At 39.2% G+C, this 21,874-nt stretch overlaps 1 protein-coding gene across 2 annotated transcripts in view; it reads left to right on the top strand.

The window, feature by feature from the left end:
• The window catches only part of Sox30 (SRY-box transcription factor 30), a 40,656-nt gene extending 21,947 nt beyond the window's left edge, over positions 1 to 18,709 (top strand). Inside the window, exon 5 of one of the 2 annotated variants that reach the window (XM_021651428.2) lies at positions 17,663 to 18,709. In XM_021651428.2, coding sequence (XP_021507103.1) covers positions 17,663 to 18,044 — 382 coding nt within the window. In that variant the 3' untranslated portion in view covers positions 18,045 to 18,709. The remainder of the gene's footprint in view (positions 1 to 17,662) is intronic. The other variant, XM_021651429.2, reaches the window with a different exon arrangement.
• Positions 18,710 to 21,874: the final 3,165 nt, after the last annotated feature.

Genomic DNA, 21,874 nt, shown 5'->3' with positions numbered 1-21,874 from the left:
TTTCATGTCCTGTGTATACATACTTTTAAAAAAATCTAGGTAGATTCCTAATATGAGAAAGACTGTGCAATATTTGTCTTTTTTGAGCTGGCGCATTTTCTTTAGTATAACTCCCAGTTTCATTTATTTCCCTGTGAATGACATAATTTTATTCTTCCTTTGACTGGAAAACCCCATTATATACATGCACATACATGTCTCTTATTTATCCATTCCTCTGTTAATTAGCATCTAGGATGATTTCATATCGATTGTCAATAGAGCCAAAGAAAAACATGGCTATGCTAGTATTTGTGTTTTTCTGACTTACTTTTCTTAGAGTATATACCATGGAGAACTGTAACTGGGTCATGCGGTAGGTTTGGTTCTGTTGTTGTTTTAGCAAATTCCATACTGCTTTGTATAGTGACTTAACCTAATTTTACATTTCTACCAGTAGTGTGTATGGGTCTCCTTTCCTACTCTTTTTTTCCACATCCTCACCAGAATTTGTGATTTACTTGATGGTAGCCATTATAATCGGAGGAAGATGGATTCTGCTTGTGGTTTTTAATTTGCTTGTCTTTTTTTTTTTTTTTTTTTTTGGCTCAGATTTGCTTGATGTATTGATTTCCATCCTTTGGCTCTTATTCTGTGAACATCTTTACCAGTGAGATGAGTTTCTTAGTAACTATAGATAGTTTGAGCTTGTTTTTTCCCCCCATCTAATCAACTACTTCATATCTGTTGACTTGCGAGTTGAGACTCTTTTATACTTAAAGCATCATTGAGGAGGGTCTACTAATCCCTGTAATCCTATTGCTTGGAATATCGTTCAATGTGTCCTTTCAGGTGTACAAGTATTAAGAGGTTGCTGGTTTACTGTACTGAGTATGATGGCTTCCCTCTTAGCTCTCCTTTGTTCATCTAGTCCTCATAAAAATTATTTTCTATGTTTTCATGACTGAGTCTGTCTGTCTTCTGAGTATAGTATTCCTGTAGGTATCTTTTTCAGTGCTTGTGGGATGGTCATGAATTGCCCTAGTGTGTACTTGTCTTGAAATGTCTTAGTTTCTCTCTCTATTTTTACACTATAGCTTTGCTGGACATATCAATCTTTTTGAAAAAATAAAATTTATTTTTATTTGTATAGCTGTTTGCCTTGCACATGCACATGTACTACATGTGTGCAGTGCTCATAGAAGCCGCAAGAGGCCATCAGATCCCTAGGACTGGAGTCACAGAGCATTGTGAGCTGGAAAAGCGGCTGGTGATGTTAACTGACAAGCCATCTCTTCAGCCCTTGGATGTAGTAGTCTTGATTGGCATTTATTTTCAAGTGTTGAAATATATCATTCCACAATTTTGTAGTTTTTTTGGGTTACTTGCAAGAGATCTAATATGATGAAGGTGATGATGATGATGATGATGATGATGTGTTTGCCTTTGTAGATGAGTAGATGAGTTGGTAGTTTTTCCTTTAAAGCTTTGAATAGTTTTCTTTCTTTGTAGTTTTGATGTCTTGACTCTTATCACAATGGTTTACAACCTGTGGGTTTCAACCCTTTTGGGGTCACATGCCAGATATCCTGCATATCAGATGTTTACATTACAGTTCATAACAGTAACAAAATTACAGTAAAGCAGTAGCAACAAAAGTGATTTTATGGTTGGGATCTCTACAGCATGAAGAACTGTATTAAAGGGTCATAGCATTAGAAAGGTAGAGAACCACTGATCTGTCATGTGACAGCAAGAGATTCATTCTTGGATCATGTGAACTTGAGGGTCTAAATGTTTCTGTGGTTGCATATCCATTTCTGTATATTTGGAGGAATTTTTTGTATAAACTATTGAATAAATTCTCTATCTTTAGTTTTTATATCAACTCCATCTATCCTTTGATTCTTAGGTTTGGTTGGTCTCCTGATTCTCATGTCTTTGTGGTCATGTTCACTTATTGTCTTTACAGATACTTGCACCATTTCCTCTACCTGCTTTTCATCCTTAATATTTTTTCTTCTGCTTGTTGGATTCTGTTAGTGTTGTTTCTACTGTGTTTTTAATTTGACTTATTGAATTTTCTTATTTTAAGTATTTATATTTCTAGGAAATGATTTGATTTATTGAGTTTTCTCATTTCTAGTATTTATATTTATAGGGAATAACCACAGCACTGAAAGCTTTACAGGTACAGGACCTGTCTTCATCCTTTCCAAACCCCCTAAGTCATGATACTCACCTTCCTGGAGGGATGCAGCTATGAACATCAAGTATTCTGCTGAGCTTTGCTGTTTCTGCTTCTGATGCAGCTAAGTGGCTCCAGAGCTTCACCTGTACACTGACCTCAGGTTCAAGACTAACACTCACAGTCTGTGCTCAGTTGATAAGGTCTGCCCTCAGCTCCTGAGCTGGGATTACCCTAACTACACCTTCCTCATCTGAGAACACAGCTCCTGCACTTTCTGGTTTTCAGTGTCTGGCCCTCCCCTTCTTCACGATTGCCCCCCCCCCCCGATAACTCTTTTACCCGGGGACTGTCTCAAGATATGTTTAATTTTGTGACTTGTATTGGTTCCCTGTTCTCAGGCCCCAGGGCATCTTGGTTTCAAACAATAATCCCTTTTCCCTCTGCACCAGAGTGACAAAATAGGATTCCTCTCCACTGCTGACAAATTCACCATCAGAGTTACTGTATCACCAAAACCTACAACTGAACATGGAGCTTAAAAATATTGTATGCTTGTCCTAAAAATGGGACTGCCCTTCTTTTTTTAAACTGGCTTTACTTGGCTTACGTTTTGGATGAAAGTTTCTGTAGCAGCAGCTATTATGATAACACAGTGCTACTATAGGCCCTGAGCAACAAGGCTAAATGGCCATAGACCAAAACCTTTGACACGCAAAGATTTTGAGTGTCTGGGTAAATGCTGTCACTGAGCTATACTTTTATCCCAGCCTTCCCTCCTTCATAAGTTGAATTATTTGAAATATTTACTGTAGTAATAGAATGCAGACTAGCTGGTAATTAAAAGAGAGCTAGATGCTGGTGAAATGGCTCAGCAAATAAAGGTGGTTGCCACCAAACCCAGTGGCCTGAATTTAATCTCCAGAACCCACATAATGGAAGGAAATTGTTCTCTGGCCTCCATATACATAGCCCATGCATGCTGCCCAAAACACAAAATGAATAAATGAATGAATGTAAATGATTTTAGAGAACCAGGTAGGTAGCTGCTATAATGGTGAGAAAAATCAATAATGAGATCAATAAAGAGATAAATTAAAAACACTGTAAACCTAATAGACCTAATAAACACACACACATAAACATCAGAACATATACTCTTCTCAAGTACCATATAGCTTTCTAGATAAGATAATCTGTTAGATTACAGTAAAACCTCAGTAAATTTTAAAAGGTTGAAATCATGTAAAGTTTATTCTCTGATTACAATGGAATGTGATTACAAATTAGTAATAAAAGGACAAGGAAAAGTGTGCTAATTAAGCATCTAATATATTGAAGAAGACATCATAAAGAACATAAAATTCTTTGGGATCAATGAGAATGAAGATAGGACATCCAAAAGCTTGTGGGGTATTCAGTTGAAAGCAGTGTTCAGATTTCAGTTCATAGCTGTAATGGCCTGTATTTAAAAAGAAAAATCCCCAGGGCTGAGGTTATAGCTCAGTTGGCTCAGTGATTACCTGATGTACACAAGGCCTTGGCATCAATCCACAGTATCATATAAACCAGGCACAGTAACACATGCCTGTAATGCTGCCACTTGGAGGTCAGTGAAAGAGGATCACAGGTTCAAGGTCATCTTCATCTACATAGGGAGTTTGAGGTCAGCTACAAGAAATCAACAACTTGAATTGATGCTTTAATAAGTTAGCAAAAGAACAAACAAAAGTCAATACAGAAGAAAGAAAATAGATATCAAAGCATATGTGACTGAAATAGAAAAAAATGAGAAAACTGGAAAAGCACAAAAATTGCTAAGGTGTGTAAGATATGTAAATGGGACTTTTGCTACCATCTGTGTGCTTCCTAACCACAGACACAGTTGTGGGCAGGCACCTCACTCTCCTGTGTCCATGCCTCCTCATCTGAAGTAATTATCCTGTATCCCTTCAAACTAAAAGCTAAAATAAACCCTCCTTTCCACAGGTTGTTTCTGGTCAGGTATTTGTTCATAGCAGTGAGAAAAGTAGCTAATACAAATGCTGTAGATGTTGGTGTTGTAACAAGTTAGAAATAAGAAAACTATCCAAGACAGCTTGACAGATAGCTTAGTCTCTTTTCCCATTGCTGTGATAAAATATTTTTGGAACAGTAACTTAAAGGAGAAAGGGCTTATGCTCTCAGCTCAAGGACGCAGTCCACCGTGGCAAGGAAGTCAAAGCAGCAAGGGCTTGACACAGATGTTGCCATTTATCCACAGTTAGGAGGCAGAACAACTAACGCTTACTGCTGCTTAGTCCCCTTCCCCCTATATACAGTCCAGTATACTGTCTAGGGAATGGTGCTGCCCACGTAGCCAGGTCTTCCCACATTGATGAATGCAATCAAGACAGTCACATACAACCACGCACAGAGATCCATTTCCCTCAGGTGGTTCTAGAAGACATTTAAAAAATGTAAACAGACTGTAAGAGATGAATCAGCAATGTAAAACCTTCCAGCAAAGGAAAATATCCTGGACCATGTGACATCATTGGTAAATGCTATGAAATTTTGAAAGAGGAATACACATCAGTCCTTTCTCAAACTATTCCAAGAAAAATAGAAAGGAATACTTGGAATGCTAGCATTAACCTGTTACCAAAGTTAGAGTGAATGAAAGTCGCATACATTATATGACTATAGATGCAAAATTATGCTAGCAAACTAAATCCAGCAGCAATAGTAAAAGCATGGCAAGTCAGATTTACCTCAGAAATGAATGCATGATTCACAGTCTGAAGTTGATTAGTAATAAAGCCACAGATACCTGCTGATAGAGAAAAAGCATTTGCTAAAACCCAGTATCTTAGAGGGGATTAAATGCGTTAGTTCAGGTTATTTTTTAAACTAAGAATAGGAGGGACTTTCTCAATATTGTAAAGAATTGTATTAAAATGCCATAGATAGCATTGTATTAATTAATGACACATGGAATATTTCCTCTAAGATCAAGAATAAAAGACAGAATGTCCCTTTTACCATCTCTGTTCCATATTGTACTGGAGAGTCTGAGCCAGGTAAATTAGGCAAGAAAGAAAAACAAAAAATTCCAAAATGAAAACTGTTCTTATTTGATGTTATCCTATATGTAGAAAGGAAATTTTTTAAATTCACAACAAAAGAGGCCAATGGGATGGCTCAGTGGATAAAAGCACTTGCTGGCAAGCATGATGACCTGAGCTTGGTCCCTGGGACCCACATGGTGGAAGGCCCTGGCTGATTCCCAGAGACTGTCTTCTGACCTCCGTGAGTGGCAATATATGCACATGTCCACACACATATACATATCCACACACTAAATAAGTAAAAGTGAGTGCTGGAGAGGTTGCTCAGTGGTTAAGAGCATTTACTAGTCTTCTGGAGAACCAGGGTTTGGTTCCCAGCAGCTCACAACCATCTGTAACTCCAGTTGTAGCAAGTCTAATGCTCTTTTCTCACCTCAGTAGGCATCTGCCCGTATATGGTGTACATCCATAAAGGCAAAGGCTGAAAGGCATGAAATAAAGCAAATATAAAAAGTAAATCACAAACTGTACTGTAGCTGTAGTTTAAGGATATTAAATCATTATACAAAGCTCAGTGGGCAAAGTACCACGTAAAGTCAGGCACAGTAGCACACATCTGTAGCATCAGCATACCTAAAGCAAGATGAGAGGAGGAAACAGAAGAATCCCTGCAAATACATGGGCCAGATGGCCTGGTGAGCAGCCATAAACAAGAGACCCTGTATCTAACATGGTAGAAACTGAGGACCTCCACACGTGTGCAGTGACATGCACATGCCCAAACTCACACAAGTATATACGACACACGTGCACATCATAAACACCAATACATAGGTAAACTCTGTGACATAAAGAGAATGAAGACAATTCTCAGCCCATCAGAAGACAGGTTGTCAGATTCTTACAAAACTAAACATCAGTAATCATGTTGCTTGGTATTTACCCAAATGAATTTTTGTCAATATAAAAATCTACATAAAGATGTTTATAGAGACTTCATTCATACAAGAACTCCTTCAGTAGGTTGAATAATAAACTGATATAGCCAGCTAGTGCTTGCTTACTGCTAGAAAAAAATGAATGAGTAAACCATGATACACAGAGAGCCAGGAGTGTATATTACTGAGAGGCCTTTCTGAAAACAACAGACTATGCTTTCAATATATTACCTCCTGGAAAAGATTTAAAGTTGCCAGTTTCCCCTTCTGTGTGAATATATATCTGGGAGCCTTGTCATCTTACCAGGACACCAGTCACTAGACTAGGCCCCATCCAACTAACAACCTCATCTTTTTTTTTAATTTAATTAATTTTTTATTAATTACAGTTTATTCACTTTGTATCCCAGCTGTAACCCCCTCTCTTGACCCCTCCCAAACCGACTGTCCCTTCCGCTTCTCCTCCCATGCTCCTCCTCCAGGCCACTGATAGGGGACATCCTCCTCCCCTTCCATCTGACCCTAGTCTATCAGGTCTCATCAGGACTGCCTGCATTGTCTTTCTCTGTGCCCTGGTAAGGCTATTGTTCCCTCAGGGGTTGGTGATCAAAGAGCCAGCCATAGAGTTCATGTCAAAGGAAGTTCCTATTCCCATTACTAGAGAACCCACATGGACACTGAGCTGCCATGGGCAACATTTGTACAGGGGGTCTATGTCTTCTCCATGCATGGTCCTTGGTTGGAGTATCAGTCTCAGAAAAGACCCCTGGGCCCAGGTTTTTTTGGTTCTGTTGCCCTCCTTGTGGAGATCCTGTCCCTTCCAGGTCTTTCTATAAGATTCATAAGATTCATAAGATTCCCTGCACTCTGCCCAAAGTTTGGCTATGAGTCTCAGCATCTGCTTTGATACCCTGTTGTGTTGAGTCTTTCACAGGCCCTCTGTGATAGGCTTCTGTTCTGTTCCCTGTTTTCTCCCTCTTCTGATGTCCACCCCGTTTGACTTTCTGAATAAGGATTGAGCATCTTACCCAGGGTCCTCCTTCTTGATTAGCTTCTTTAGGTGTACAGATTTTAATATTCTATGTCTAATATCCACTTATAAGTGAGTATATACCATGTATGTCTTTCTGTGTCTGGGATACCTCACTCAGGATGATCAAGTTTCTACCATTTGCCTGCAAATTTCTTTTTTTTTAATTTTTATTTTTTTAATATTAGTTACAGTTTATTAACTTTGTATCCCAGCTGTATCCCACTCCCTCATTCCCTCCCAACCCCACCCTCCCTCATCTTCTCTCTACCCCTTTCCAAGTCCACTGATAGGGGAGGACCTCCTCCCCTTTCATCTGACCCTAGCTTATCAGGTATCTTCAGGCCTGGCTGCAAAGTCCTCCTCTGTGGCCTACCAGGGCTGCTCCTCCCTCAGGTTGGGGGGTGGCGTCAAAGAGCCAGCCATTGAGTTCATGTCAAAAATAGTCCCTGTTCCCCTTACTAGGGTACCCCTTGGATACTGAGCTACCATGGGCTACATCTGAGCAGGAGTTCTAGGTTATATCCATACATGGTCCTCTGTTGGAGATACAGTCTCACAAAAGACCCCTGTGCCCATATATATTTGGTCCTTGTGGAGCTCCTATACTCTCCAGGTCATACTAACTCCCTCTTCTTTCATACGATTCCCTGTACTCTGCCAAAGGTTTGGTTATGAGTCTCAGTCTCTGCTTTGATACATTGCTAAGTAGAGACTTTCAGAGGCCCTCAGTGGTAGACTCCTGTACTGTTATTTGTTTTCTCCTACAACCAATGTCCATTCTATTTTCTTTCTAAGTGAGGGTTGATCATCTTACCCAGGGTCCTCTTTCTTGTTTATCTTCTTTAGGTGTACAGATTTCAGTATGTTTATCCTATCTTATAGGTCTAGTACACACTTATAAATGAATATATACTGTATGTGTCTTTCTGCTCCTGGGATACCTCACTCAGGATGATTTTTTTCTAGATCCCATCATTTGCCTGCAAATTTCATGATTTCCTTGTTTTTAATTGCTGAGTAGTATTCCGTTGTGTAAATGTACCACAATTTCTGTATCCATTCCTCAGTTGAAGGACATCTGGGTTAACAACCTCATCTTAATGCAACTAACCACCACAGGGATCCTGTTTCCAAAGTCATACTCTGAAGTTTCCAGACATCAGCAAGGAAGGGAGAATAAGTGTGCTGAGCAATGAACTTACTCTTGGGTAAGACACTGTGGTCAGTGGGTGCCATTACACATTTGTTTGCATTCTGAGTAGTAACGATGGGGTCTGTATAAGCTAGTGGTTTTAACACATAGATCACTCTGGTGTGAGATGTGTTGTGGTGATCCTGTGCATATCGGGAGGGAGAATTATATAGGGATTCTTTGTACAAATGCTTAGTTTGGTTATGAGCCTAAAATTTCTGTTAAAGGTAAAAGTTTTGTTTTTGTTTTTAAGCACACACACAAAACTCAAAGGTCCTGACATAAAGGTAGACATTGTAAGTAATGGGGGTAGAATTCAGTTACAAAAAGAAATCTCTGATCACTTCATTTTCTTTCAGCAGGGATGTTCCCAAAACCCTTTAGTTGGGGGTAAGAAGGGTGTTTATCAAATTTAGAACAATTAAATGTCCACATACCCACAGTGAGATCGTACTCTAGCTCTCACCACAAAAATGTTATCTCAAATGATTGAAGAACAAGACATAAGAACTAAACCCCTAAAATTCTTAGAAGAAACCATAAGGGTTTCTTGTAAGGATAGATTTTATGATGTTGTTTTGGTGATGCCTAGGTGCTACATTAGAAACCCAAGCAACAGAGAAAAACTAGTAGACTAGACTTCATCGTAATTAATGATACCTCTTGCATCAAGAAGTATCAAAAAGAGATAAGAATTCAGAGAATGTGAGGGAGTACGCAGATCCATGTATGCATAATCCTATAGCAGGATAGACAGGGAATACTCTGAATGCAGTAAAAAGCAGCTGAGCTTATAAGTGAGCCAAAATCCATGTAAGATGTTCTTGGAAGAAGATGCCAGTAAGCACATGGCAGGGCTCACTGGTCCTTATAGAAAAGTACAGTAAAAATGCAGGGGTAACTTCAGATTCCCTGGTTAGAATTAGCTAAAGTAATGTTTAAATGAAAATGTTGAAGAAATTAGAACCCACATGTATTGCTGATGGAAAAGAAAGTGAGCACAGGCTTTTCAGAAAACTGACACTATTCTAGAATATTAAGTGGAGAGTGGGTAATGACTTCTCTCCTAGGTATAAGTAGAGTTATAAGAGTATATGCAAGCTATAAACTGGCCATTATGGAAAACATCTGCACAGACAAATGTAAGTAGTCAGTAGGGCTGTTAGGAATCTAAAGAATGAAATTTATAGAATACATATATATATGTGTATATATCTCAAGCTAGATTATAAATAATCAATTGCAGGGTTGGTAGAAAGCTAAAACTTGACTAGTAAGCAGGTAGCTTACCATTGCCATTATAACAAACTATAGTCAACATAGTGGTGTAAATTATATAAATTAGTTACTGTCTTACAGTTGTTGAGGTCAAAAGCTGAAATATGTTTCTAGACAGATTAGTTTGCTGAGGCTGATAGAATATGGAGCTTAAGTCAACAGTTTAGTCTCAGAGTTCTGGAGCCTAAAAGTCTGAAATTAAGCTATTGACAGGGCTGGGCTCCCTTGTGAAGATTCAGGGAAAGAATCCTTCTTCCTAGCTTCTTGACAAGCTTCAACTGCCCTTGGCTCGTGACTGTTGAACTACCCTCTTTCTGCACGCCTGTGTATGCATCTGTATCTTCTCATTGTTTTTCAGTCTTTTGTTTGGTGTGTTGTGTGTGTGTGCATAGTGAGGGCACACATCAGAGAACAACTTCAGGTTTGCGCCTTGTCTTCTCCCTCTTTGAGACAAGGCCCCTTTTGTTGTTTGCCAGTGCTTAAACCGGGACAACTGGCCCATGAGCTTTCAGGGACTCTCCTATCTCTAGCTTTGCTGTGTGTTAAATTCCCTAGGCTTATAAGCCTGTGCTGCTACTCTGGTCTTTATGTGGTTCCAGGGGCTTGAACTGCCTTCATGCTTCCAATGTAAGAACTGTCTCCTCAGCACCTCCCTTCACCCCTCTTTTACAAAATACTAATTCTTTGAGCAGTCCATTCCTGCATATACCTTCTTTTTATGAGCACACAAGTCATTGGAATTATGTTCTGCCCAATAAAACAGAAGTGATGCAGTCACATATGTAGTCATATTTTAAGGTTCCAGGTGGACATGAATACTGAAAGGGGGTTTACTCTTTAACCCACTGATTGGGCTTAAAACAAAGGTGGCCGTGGCTGGTTGACTTGCTACCCTGAGTCATTTTTCAAGCCAGTGCCTCTGTTTCCATGACTCAAGGTACACTTTATTTTGAAGCAGCAGACACAGGAAACTTATGCTCTATAGACCAGAGCAGCTAATGGAAGGGGATTAAATGTGCAGGGTTCTCTGCTGCATCTTGCATCTGCGTTTCCCCAGCTCCTGAGTGTTCCCAAAGAACAGAGTTATGATACTCTCCATTCAGCTAGAGCTGAGGATGACCTGTGCCGTCAGCTATAGTGGCCACTACAGAGATAGTGTGACCAGCACAGTGAGTACAAAGGTCCAATTTAGAGAATGTGAGAACAGAAAATGTTGTTATTGCAGGCATCATGGAAGAGAAACTTTTTACTTTTTTGTGGATGTTATTTACAGTTTGTTACAGAAAATGTCATATGCAAAAAAGGTAACAGTGTAGCATAATGCACCCCACATGCTGGCACCTAGCTTCAGAAGTTGACATTTTACTATTCTTTCTTCAGTTCCCCTTACTTTGGGAGCAAGGATGTATTTTAAAGCAAATCACAGATTTCATATTTCATGTACAGTTTCATATGCTTCATTCAAATAACTTTTTTTGAGACAGGGTTTCTCTGTGTAGCCTTGGCTGTCCTGGACTTGCTTTGTAGACCATGCTAGCCTCAAACTCACCGTGTTCCGCCTACCTCTGCCTTCCTTAGTGCTGGAATTAAAGGCATGTGCCACCATGCCCAGCTCAAATCAGTTTATTTTTACTGTTGGTGTTCAGGATTTCAGGGCACTTTTAATTTCAACTGTGGAGAACAGAAATATTTATGTAGAAAACCTTTGCAAACCTACAAAACTCTAAAAAAGCAAAACAAGTCTCAGGGCTGGGTGGATGGCTCAGTGGGTAAAGGCCCTTTATTACCTGATGACCTGAGTTCCATACCCAGGACCTACATGGTGGAAAGAGAGAACCAACTTCTGAAAGTTGTCTTTTGACCTTCCCACGCACTAGAGTACAGGTGCTCCTCCCCCAGGGTAAATCAATATAAGCAACAACATTATGAAATCAGGACATTTCTGGTTCTAAACATTTTGGATAAAGAATACAATACATGCATAAACACATACACAGGTGCTTATATTTACAGACTTATGAAATGACTGCCAACTGTCTCATAGCTGAAATTTTCATGTGCTTATTTATTAGCCAACGATTCATCTGTCTTTGCTTTTCCTTTGTTGTTTCAAACCTGTCTTTTTACAACTGCTGTATAAATCAAGAGCCAACCAAGTATACACATTGCTTGGATTGTTTCCTAAGCTTTTACCAATGGCTATTTTTACCAATGGCTCTCCACCTTCTTCAGGGCCCGGCTTTTACTAAGAAACAAAAACTTCTCCACATCCTGGATGTGGCTTTTTACAATCCTGGGGTATTGATATGTTTCTCTATCACTTACTTTGTTTGTGTATAAAGTGACAGATGTTAAAATTTGATTAGATCCAAGTTCTCTGTGGGTTTTTTTTTCAGTGATGTCTCATAGGTAGTAGTATATTACATGAAAGAGTACATAATACTCTAGTGACATTAAGTCTATGGCATGACACAGCTCGGCAGCACTGATATAGCCATTCCCATCCTTGTCAAAGACACGGAAGGCCTCTTGTATGTCCTCCTCACTGTCTGTGTCCTTAATTGAGATGATCCAAGAGGCTGACATTGATGGAGACGGTCAGGTCAATTATGAGGAGTTTGTACAGACAATGACTGTGAAGTGAAGACCTGGGCATCTGGCCATGCCCTTTCTTCTGATGTCTTCTTGCACTCTCCTCTCTTCCACACTCCGCTGCATACCTGGTTCTAGCAAACATCAATTGATTGACTGAGAATCTAATAAAGCAACAAAAAGATTTGCCTCCCCCCCAAAAAAAAAGAATGCCCCATGGATGCATGTGGTGTTGGCATGGTTGTGTCTCCATCACCCTTTCTGTTGAACTAGTCACACAGTTGAACACAGTCAGCTCCTTTGTAGCATACTGGTTGCACTAGGACAGTTGCTCTCAATCTGTGGGTCACAACCCCTTTGGGGGGGTCGTATATCATATATTTACATTATGTTTAATAACTGGAGAAATTATGAAGTAGCAACAAAATAATTTTATGATTGGGGTCACCCCAACGTTGAACCGTATTAAAGGGTCACAGCACTAGGAAGGTTGAGAATGCACTAGAACTTGAAAAATACAAGTGTGTGGACCCTGCCCTAGATGGAGGAAATCAGAAGCTGTAGGTAGAGCCTTGCCAACACATTCCTTTGTTTTTGAGTAGTAGTATGTGTACGTCTTTATGGAATGTGATGCATTACACAGTATATAATAAAGGATAATAAAACATTTCCATATCTAAGTATTAATCGTGATATGTGCTGGGAATTTTACTCTTCTGGTCATTTTGAAATGCAGCATAGATTGTTTTAACCAGTAGTTGCCTGCTTGCTAGAGAAAAAAAACAAACAGTATTTTGCCACTCTGTTTTTGTGCCACATCCTCTGCTCTTTTCAGTCTCCAGCTATCAGATTCCATTGTTCTTCCCCAAGACCAACGTAGTAGCTTCCACAAATGAATGATAACACATTTGTCTTTCTCTCTGGCTTTTTCACTCAACGTAATGATTCCCATTTCTACTCACGAGGCTGCAAATGTTTTTTAGTATTCCATTCTTTTTATGACTGCATTGTATTCTAGTGTGTAAAGATACCACAGTATCATTATCTGTTAATTCACTGAAAGGCGTTGGGACTGATTGTATATTTGCAAATAACATAATAAGAAACATAGGAATATAAGAATCTTCTGGTATAATGACCTTAGCTTTGAATGTATTATACAAGTAGGGTACTTGTATACGACCATTTGATAATCTTCCTTTTTGGCTTTTAGTGGCTATGTATTTTAGATATTGATCCATTGTTGGATGAAAAATTTGCACGAGTTTTCCCACTCTGTAGACTCTTTTTTATTGTGTGAGACTTCATCATTCCATTTGAATGTTTTCATTTTCTGTGCCTTTGGGTCTCGTCATTAAAACCAAGTCATCACCTACATCACAGCAGTGTACAGAAGCCTTCCTTGCTCCCTGGCACTGAGTTTATAATTTCATGTTTTATGTGCAGGCCTTTGATCTGCTGTTGTGATGTCATTCTGTTGCCCATGTATATCTTGTTTTTCCAGCACTGTTTATTTAGAAGACTGAGTTTCCTTTGTCTACCATTAGTGCATTTTTTTTTTCTATCTTAGGATCTAATCAGTTGGCAGTAATGATATGAATTAACCTCTGGAATTTTGGTTCTGTTGCATTTGTCTGTGTGTCTGCTTTTATGCCACTATCATTATGGTTAGATTACAGTAGCTTTGTAGTCAACATATGTTTGTAGTCTACATTGTTTTCTGGTTTGTGTTGCGAATAGAGCCTAATGTCACTTAAGCAGACCTCAAACTTGCTCTTTCACCAATATATCATAGTTTTCGTTGCAGAAATATCTCACTTCCTTGGTTAAATTTACTCTAAATACTTCATTTTTGTGGCTTTTATGAATGGATTGAAATCTTCATTTCCTTTGTTGGATGGCCTATGTTTAAAATCCCAGAGCACATCAAGATGAGGTGAGAGAATGCAAGCTTGAGGTGTTAACCATGATTATACCCTGAGCTCAAGGGCAGCCAGGGCTGCATAGAGAAGGCCCAATTTTTGTATGCTTAATTCATATTCTTCAGATTTACTAAATTTGTGTAGCCATTCTAGCAACTTTTTTGATGGGGAATTTGGATTTTCTATATATAAATCATATCATATGCAAATATGGATAATTTAACATCTTCTTTTCCAGTTTAGATATTCTAGTTTCTCTTTTCTGGTACTCATGCTAAGAATTCCCAGTACTGTCTCTGCCATGAACTTAGTGGCTGGCTCTTTGATAACCTCCCTCAGAGGTGGGAGCAGCCTTGCCAGGCCACAGAGAAAGACAATGAAGCCAGTCCTGATGAGACCTGATAGGCTAGAGTCAGATGGAAGGGGAGGAGGAGCTTCCCTTATCAGTGGACTTGGAGAGGGGCGTGGGAGGAGATGAGGGAACAGGAAAGGGTGGGATTGGGAGGGAATGTGGGAGGGGGCTACAGCTGAGATACAAAGTGATAAACTGTAATTGATATAAAAAATTAAAATTTTGTAAAAAATTAAAAAAATAAAAGAATTCCCAGAACTGTATTGAATAAGAATGGTGAAATCGGGTACCTATTTGGTTTGCAACTTTAGAGGAAAGGTTTGCAGTTTCCTTGCTTAGTGTCGTATTGGCTGTGGGTTTTCCACACATAGTCTTTAGTATTTAGAGGATTTCCTTCTATATATGACTTGGTAAAAGTGTTTTGCCATGAAAAAAACTTTAATCTTACTGCTTTGTCTCTAGAGATGAAAATATACTACAGTACTGTATTTTGGTGATGTGTTACATGTTTATTGGTTTGTGTATGTTGAACCATCTTTGAATCCCACTTTATCATGGAATGTGATCTTTTCCATGAACCAATAAATTTAGGTCATTGGTATTTTATTGAGAATTTTGCAGCTATGTTTATCCAAAATATGGGTCCATAGTTTTCCTGATTTTTGTATCAGGGTAATGGGAAAAGCTGGATCTATAAAAGTGTTTGGCAGAGCTCCTTCCATTTCAAATTTTTGAATAGTTTTAAAAGAATTAATTCTTCTTTAAATGAACTATTGACAGTAGTCAATTCATTAGGTATTATTCTACTTTTTTATTTTGTATTTTGTATTTTTGTTTCTCTGTGCAGCTCAGGCTGTCCTTGAAAGCAATATGAATACAAGTTGGCCTCAAACCTGAGTCCCCCTGCCACTTTCTCCTGTGTCCTGGAGTTCTAAACAAACCATGTCTGCTTCTATTTATTATTGACTCGGTTTTGATAGTTTGTGTGTGCTTATGGATTTATCTATTTCTTCTAGGCTTCTAGTTATTTCAATATGTAATTTGTCATGATAGTTTCTATGACACTTTGTGTTTCTGTGCTGTTTATTGCATTATTATGTTTTTCATCTTTGGTTTTGTTTATCTGAGATCTCTCTCTCTGCCCCCAGTGTGTATGTGTGTATGTGTGTGTTGGTCTGTTTTGTTGTTGCTCGTCTGAGTCCTTAGGTTGTTTTATTTTCTGATGTATGGAGATATTACTATGCATGTCTCTCTAAGAACTGCTTTCGTTATTTTATACAGATTTCGGGAGGTTGTTTTCACTTACTGCCAGGAAATTTTTATTTTCCTTTTAATTTCTCCAGTTACCCACTAGTTTATGTTGCATATTGTACACTATTTTTTATGCTTTCCATTCTTCTTTTTGCTATTGATTTGTAGTTTTTATACCATTTGAGAATATGTGCTTTGAGAATATGTGTGATATTATTTCAGTTCTAAAAACATTATCACGACTTGATTTAGGGTGTAACTACTCTTATGAGTTATTCTAGAGAATGTTCCATGTGCTGGTGAGAAGCATGTGTTCTAATCTGTTGGATGAAAGGTAAATGTCTGTAAGGTCCATTTGCTCTGTGTAAAATCCTCAGCCAGTACCTAGAAGGCATAGAATATTCTTACTGTGTATTGACTAATCTTATTATTCTAATCAAGTTAACACTTGCTTTTCCTAATGGAGGGAATGTTTTTATAGCTACTCCTTTTTACCCATGTGACCTTGGACCTGCTTTGTCCTAGTTGACTTGTGAACATAATGCTAACTTGTTTTCCTGTACAATACAGTCATTGCAATGCTGGTGTTTCAAACTGTAGCACGTGTCTAATATATATAACGTTTTTAGGGTTTTTCAATTTTCCACCGAGCCTTGAAATTGGATCTTGTAGAAGATGGTTACTGGCTGACTGAGTTATGTCTACATTAAATGGAGGCTTTACATGAATTGTAGATGTGCTGTCCTGTCTGACATACCCATAGAGGTCAGTGATAGAAGAACCCGAGGGTAGAAATGCAAACTGAGTCATGGCAGCTAGAATGACAATGTCTCAGGGCACAGGTTCTAAATTCTAAATACCTGAAGTAAAATGTTGCAGTATGGTTGCAAACCTAAAATATGTAAACACTAATTTATATTTGTGGTATTTAATGTTAGCAAGGTACCTTGTATTTTGAAGTTTGGGAGTCGGACATCTTCAGAGAGTTTGAGACAGTGCTTTGGTACATGTGTCATACATTTGAAAGGAAAGGGAGTTGGTCTTCCTTCTTACCATCCCTCCTGTTTTCCTTTGTATTACTTCTCTCTCTTGTTCCCTTCCTCCCTCCCTCCCTCTCTCCTTACTAGTTCAGAAGAAGCAGTAAGCACCTGGCATTCCATGGGTTTTTCAATTGAATGTGATCGTTGTGTTAGCTGTCACTAGATGGCGCTCATGAGCACAACTTTTGTTTAATTCATCTCCTCTCAGAAGACACTTATAGGCTGGTTTTGAATGACAAGATTATTAGCTTTGCCTTTAAAAAGTCATAGTTCTAAAACTGCAATTTTTTTTCTCACAATCTTGCCCCACGGTGTTTTGTTTGTGTTTGTTGGCAAACATCCTTTAAAAGAATAGTGTAGTATCAGTTCTAAATCTTTATAGTACTAAGAATATTCTGAATTTACTTTGTAAAATTTAGCTGGAGTCTTCTGTTCCAGGGCTGCAGTATTTAGCAGCTCTTCCTTTGAGCCAATTCCAGGAGGAACAGGGGCCACTTTACAGTTTACACTTTACACCTGCTGTTTTCAGTGTCATACAATGTATACTTATATTTCCAACATTTTATGGGGTGTGAGGTAGTATAGAGGCCAAGGTGGGATTTTCTTTATTGTACTTATTAAAGATAAAGAGCTAGAAACTAGTAAGAGGTGATAATGTTGGGGGTAGCTTCCATCCAGACTGCCTTTGCTGTAGGGTTTGGGTAGTGATAGATAGGCAGTGGGAAGATGGCAGAGGAATGCTTTCCAAGCCCTACAAGGAACGCAGTTACTTCATAGTGTGAGCCAGGCATATGTGGGCAAGAGCTAATCTAACTTTCATTCGTTTGTTTTTGTTTTTCTGCCACAGCACGTGCCCTTATAGTCGGCCTCCTTTTGGCTATGGAAATTTTCCGAGTTCAATGCCAGAATGTCTTGGTTATTATGAAGACAGGTACCAAAAGCATGAAGCTATATTTTCAGCTTTAAACAGAGACTATCCTTTCAGAGACTACCCAGATGAGCACACACATAGTGAAGATTCTCGGAGCTGTGAGAGCATGGATGGACCCCCTTACTACAACAGCCATGGCCACAGTGGGGAAGAGTACTTGAACCCCATGCCTCCATTGGACATTGGAGCCTTGGAAAATGTCTTCACAGCCCCAGCATCAGCTCCCTCTGGCGTCCAGCAAGTCAATGTCACTGACAGTGACGAGGAGGAAGAAGAAAAAGTGCTCAGGAATTTATAATTTAAAACACATATGCACAGAAAATAAACATTTCTTAAAATATATTCTGGGTCAGTTGGTGTGAGAAAAAAAAAAAAGCCTAGAATGCTTTGCTGAGAGTTTTCAGCTGTGATTTGAGGAGTCAGACCCGAAAGCCATTCATGTCTTCCCAAGTTCTCATTAGTGAGACCCTGGACTCGCGATGCCTCAGCATAGGGATCTTAAAATCTAAAGTAGTTACTTTCATGGCTGAATTTTGCACCAACATGTGATAACATTACTTTATCTTGGAACATGTGAAATACAGAGAGCTCCCAGTGGCATGTGAGGACACACATGTGAGTATATATCTGGCATGGCAAGTGTGATTAGCATTTTATCTCAGGGTACATTACTTTATTTTTCTGAAAAAATTTTGGTGTTTATATATTTATGGATGTTGTCAGTTTTGTGTAACATTTTGAAAATATTTTGATAACTTGTAGAAATGGACTACAACTCAGTTGCTAAATTTATTTACACTAATAACCAATTATAAGTTGAAAATGTATTTTTATGACACCTGGGCATTTCCTTCAAATATAGTCATTTCTGTTACTGAACATTTTATCATCATTTTAACTATCTTTCCCATTTGGTATGCATTGTTATATTGTTGTTGTAACTAAATAAACAGATGAAAACGCTCTTGTTAAATGTTTTCTGTTGAGAGGAGGGAGATGAGCACAGTGAGTGCTGGCCAGCTGTGGTTAGCTTTTATGCCACATGCAGGCATTTCTGCTTAACAGCAGCAGAGTGGCCCAGAATCCTGTTAGTTTGTGTACTAATCATGTGTGCCACTGCTGAGACAACATGCCCGAGACAAGCGGCTTGAGGAAGGCAGGGCTTATTTTGCCTTCTGGTTGGATGGTACAGTCCATCATGGGGGAATACATGGCGATAGGAACATGAGGTCACATTCCATCTGTGCTCAGGGAGCAGCAGACGGTACTGGTGTTAAGCTTGCTTCCTCTTTATCAGAGACCCCAGCCCATGGGATGATGCCTTCCACATCACATGAGCTGATGGTGCATCATCACATCTCAGTTTACCTGATCTAGAACTTCCTCAGACATGCCAAGAAATTTGTCTCCTAGGTGATTGTAGATCCTGTCAGGTTATCAGTGGAAAACATTAGTTTGTATGAGATTTGAAATTTTACAAAGATGTGTGTGTGTATTTAATGCTGTTTAATGCTATTTTGAAAGTCTGCGTATGATTTAAACACCCTTCAAAGGGGATATTGGGTTCACCTGGCTTGAAGACCATGGAATTTACTTACAATCATGGAAACTGAACTCAGAGTGAACACCAACAAAAACACCATTTGTGATGTCACAGCATGGCAAACATCCATTTGTGAATAAAGCAAATCCTTCCAAATATCGTAAGGAGCACCACATTTGAGGTCATTTTAAAAAATATCTACAAGGAAGAAAGTGTGTTGGTGGGAAATTGCCACAAATCAGGACGCTTCCCTCACTGATCTGTGTAAATTGTGTAAACTGAAATCTTCTTACTTAAAAGTCACCATTAGGGATACATTTCAGCACCCTGAAGTTCTGTGTATCATGTTTGCACTTCTATAATTTTTGATTTCAGGTTTGATATTCTTTTCTGTGTGCACATTGTATGTGAGGGTAGGCATGCATGCAGGCATAGAGGCCAGGGGATGGCATAGCTGTCTTCTCTTTCCAGGTCAGCTCCAGCGGTCAGGAGCTCGGATGGTTTATAGACCCACAGTGTATGTTGGTTTAGAAACCTGCTTCTTTCTTACTTAGGGAAGACCAACCACAGGTAAGGTAATCACGCACACCTACAGAGTACCCATACCCTGTTCATTCACAAGCTTTCAAGCCACAGACTTGAAGTTGAAGATTAAGATGGCTCAGTGGTTAAGAACACTTGTCTGCTCTTCCTAAGGACCGGAGTTCAATTCTCAGCACCCACAAGGCAGCTCACAACTGACTGTAACGCCAATTCAAAGGGATCTGACACCTTCACACTAATGCACATAAAATAAAATAAAATAAAATAAAATAAAATAAAATAAAATAAAATAAAATAAAATAAAATAAAATAAATTAAGTATCTGCTTCTCAGTGTGGGAAATCTCAATGCTACAAGCCGGGAGTGGTTTCCAACCATCTCGTTGTCATCTTGTTTGTTCTTCTATTAAGTTGCACTTTGTGGAATTTGTTATGCAAATTGTCTCCTCAGAGTGTTTTGTAATGTCAGTAGACTTCAAATGTCACTCAAAGTGTTCCGTACTCTAGACATAACTGCCCCAAGCATTTGCAAATTAAAAACCAGTTTTACTGCAAGGAGATGGGAAATGGCGCCTTAGTGAGAAGCTGAGTTAGAAAGAAGAGAGCGATGTTTCTGTGCTTAATGAGACTGAATTTCATCAAGCAGCTTTGGAAGCTGGTGCTGCACCCCACTTAGAAGGGAACACTGTTCTTTAGCATTACAATATTCACAAAAGTGTAATGTCTCAGGGTTTCATACTTGGCCTTCTTGAGACTCTTTTGATTTTAACAGTACCTATTGACATCACCCAGTACCCACTTTGAAAAATGCTGGCAAATGACAGCTGGTGGCTTTGGTGTGTGAACTTCACACATGGTTTTCCTAAACAAAAGCTAAACAAAAGCAGGGTCTAAATAAACTTTTTTTAGAAAATTGTGTCTAACAGTCTTAAAAGAGTAAAGCATTGAAACTTGTAGTTGCTGTAATCCATCTCTGGCTATTAAACAGGCTTTTTAATGAATGATGACAGTGTCTTCAAGTATTTATAAAGGCAAATGTGCTTTTTACTGTCAACCAGCTGTCGGGAGAGTTCTGCCTGGGCTAAAAGACAGAGCTACATTTTACGTGTTTAAGAAAAATATATTAGGGTAAATTCACCGTAGAAAATGAAGGGTTTCTTAAGTACGTTTTTTTGTGTCCTTTCAGCATATTCACACTGCACTACCCTTTTCTCTCTCTTCCCTCTAATCTTCTTTCTCTTCCTTGAAAATCCCCTCTATATTCATGCCCACTCCCAACCCTGTGTGTGTGTGTTTGTGTGTGAAAATCTAGGTTCCACACACATTAGAAAACATGACATTTGTTTCTGTTTCTGAATCTGACTTATTTTGCTTAATACAGTGTTTTCCCATTCATTTGCCTTCCTGCAGATGACATACTTTCATTTATCTTTACACCTGAATAGAACTTTATTCTGGGGCTATGGAGACAGCTCTGCCATCAGAAGGCTTACCTCATAGCCTAAAGATCTGAGTTCCTCCAGCCCTGGGCCCATGTGATTGTGGGCACCTGGTCAGAATCTGTACTGCACCACTTTGTGACTCGGGCAGCTGTAAACCCTGGCTCTGTCTCTAGATGCCTCTGAAAGCACAAAATGACCTCTGAACTATCCCAGGAACTGTAAAACCTCAGCTCCTCCCCCCAGGGGTAAATAAATAGTCCTCCATTCTGGTTTGAAGGAGAAGAAAGGGGGTAAAAGACTGCTTGTTCCTTCCTAGATGTGTGGAGCACGCTCACCGACGCTGCCCACTGGCAGGGTGCAGCTGATCAGTTCCTAACACCCATATCTAGTGTGATAGTCCAGAATGCCAGTGAATCTAGATTCACCCCTTGCTTGCAAAGTGTCTTCCTAAAAAAATAGGACCAAGCAAATGTCTCTAAGATGAGCAGAGTTGGCCAACACAGGTACAGTATTGATCCCCAGTCTTGGACAGGATGTATCCCTGCAACAAAGTCAGTGCTCAAGTAGACCCTGGAAGTAGGTAAGGCTGCTGAATGTCAAC

Source organism: Meriones unguiculatus, chromosome 11, assembly GCF_030254825.1.
Source record: "Meriones unguiculatus strain TT.TT164.6M chromosome 11, Bangor_MerUng_6.1, whole genome shotgun sequence".
In the NCBI taxonomy this organism is placed as follows: domain Eukaryota; kingdom Metazoa; phylum Chordata; class Mammalia; order Rodentia; family Muridae; genus Meriones; species Meriones unguiculatus.
Note: the sequence above shows the minus strand (reverse complement) of the source record. Positions and strands in the feature narration are given on the sequence as shown.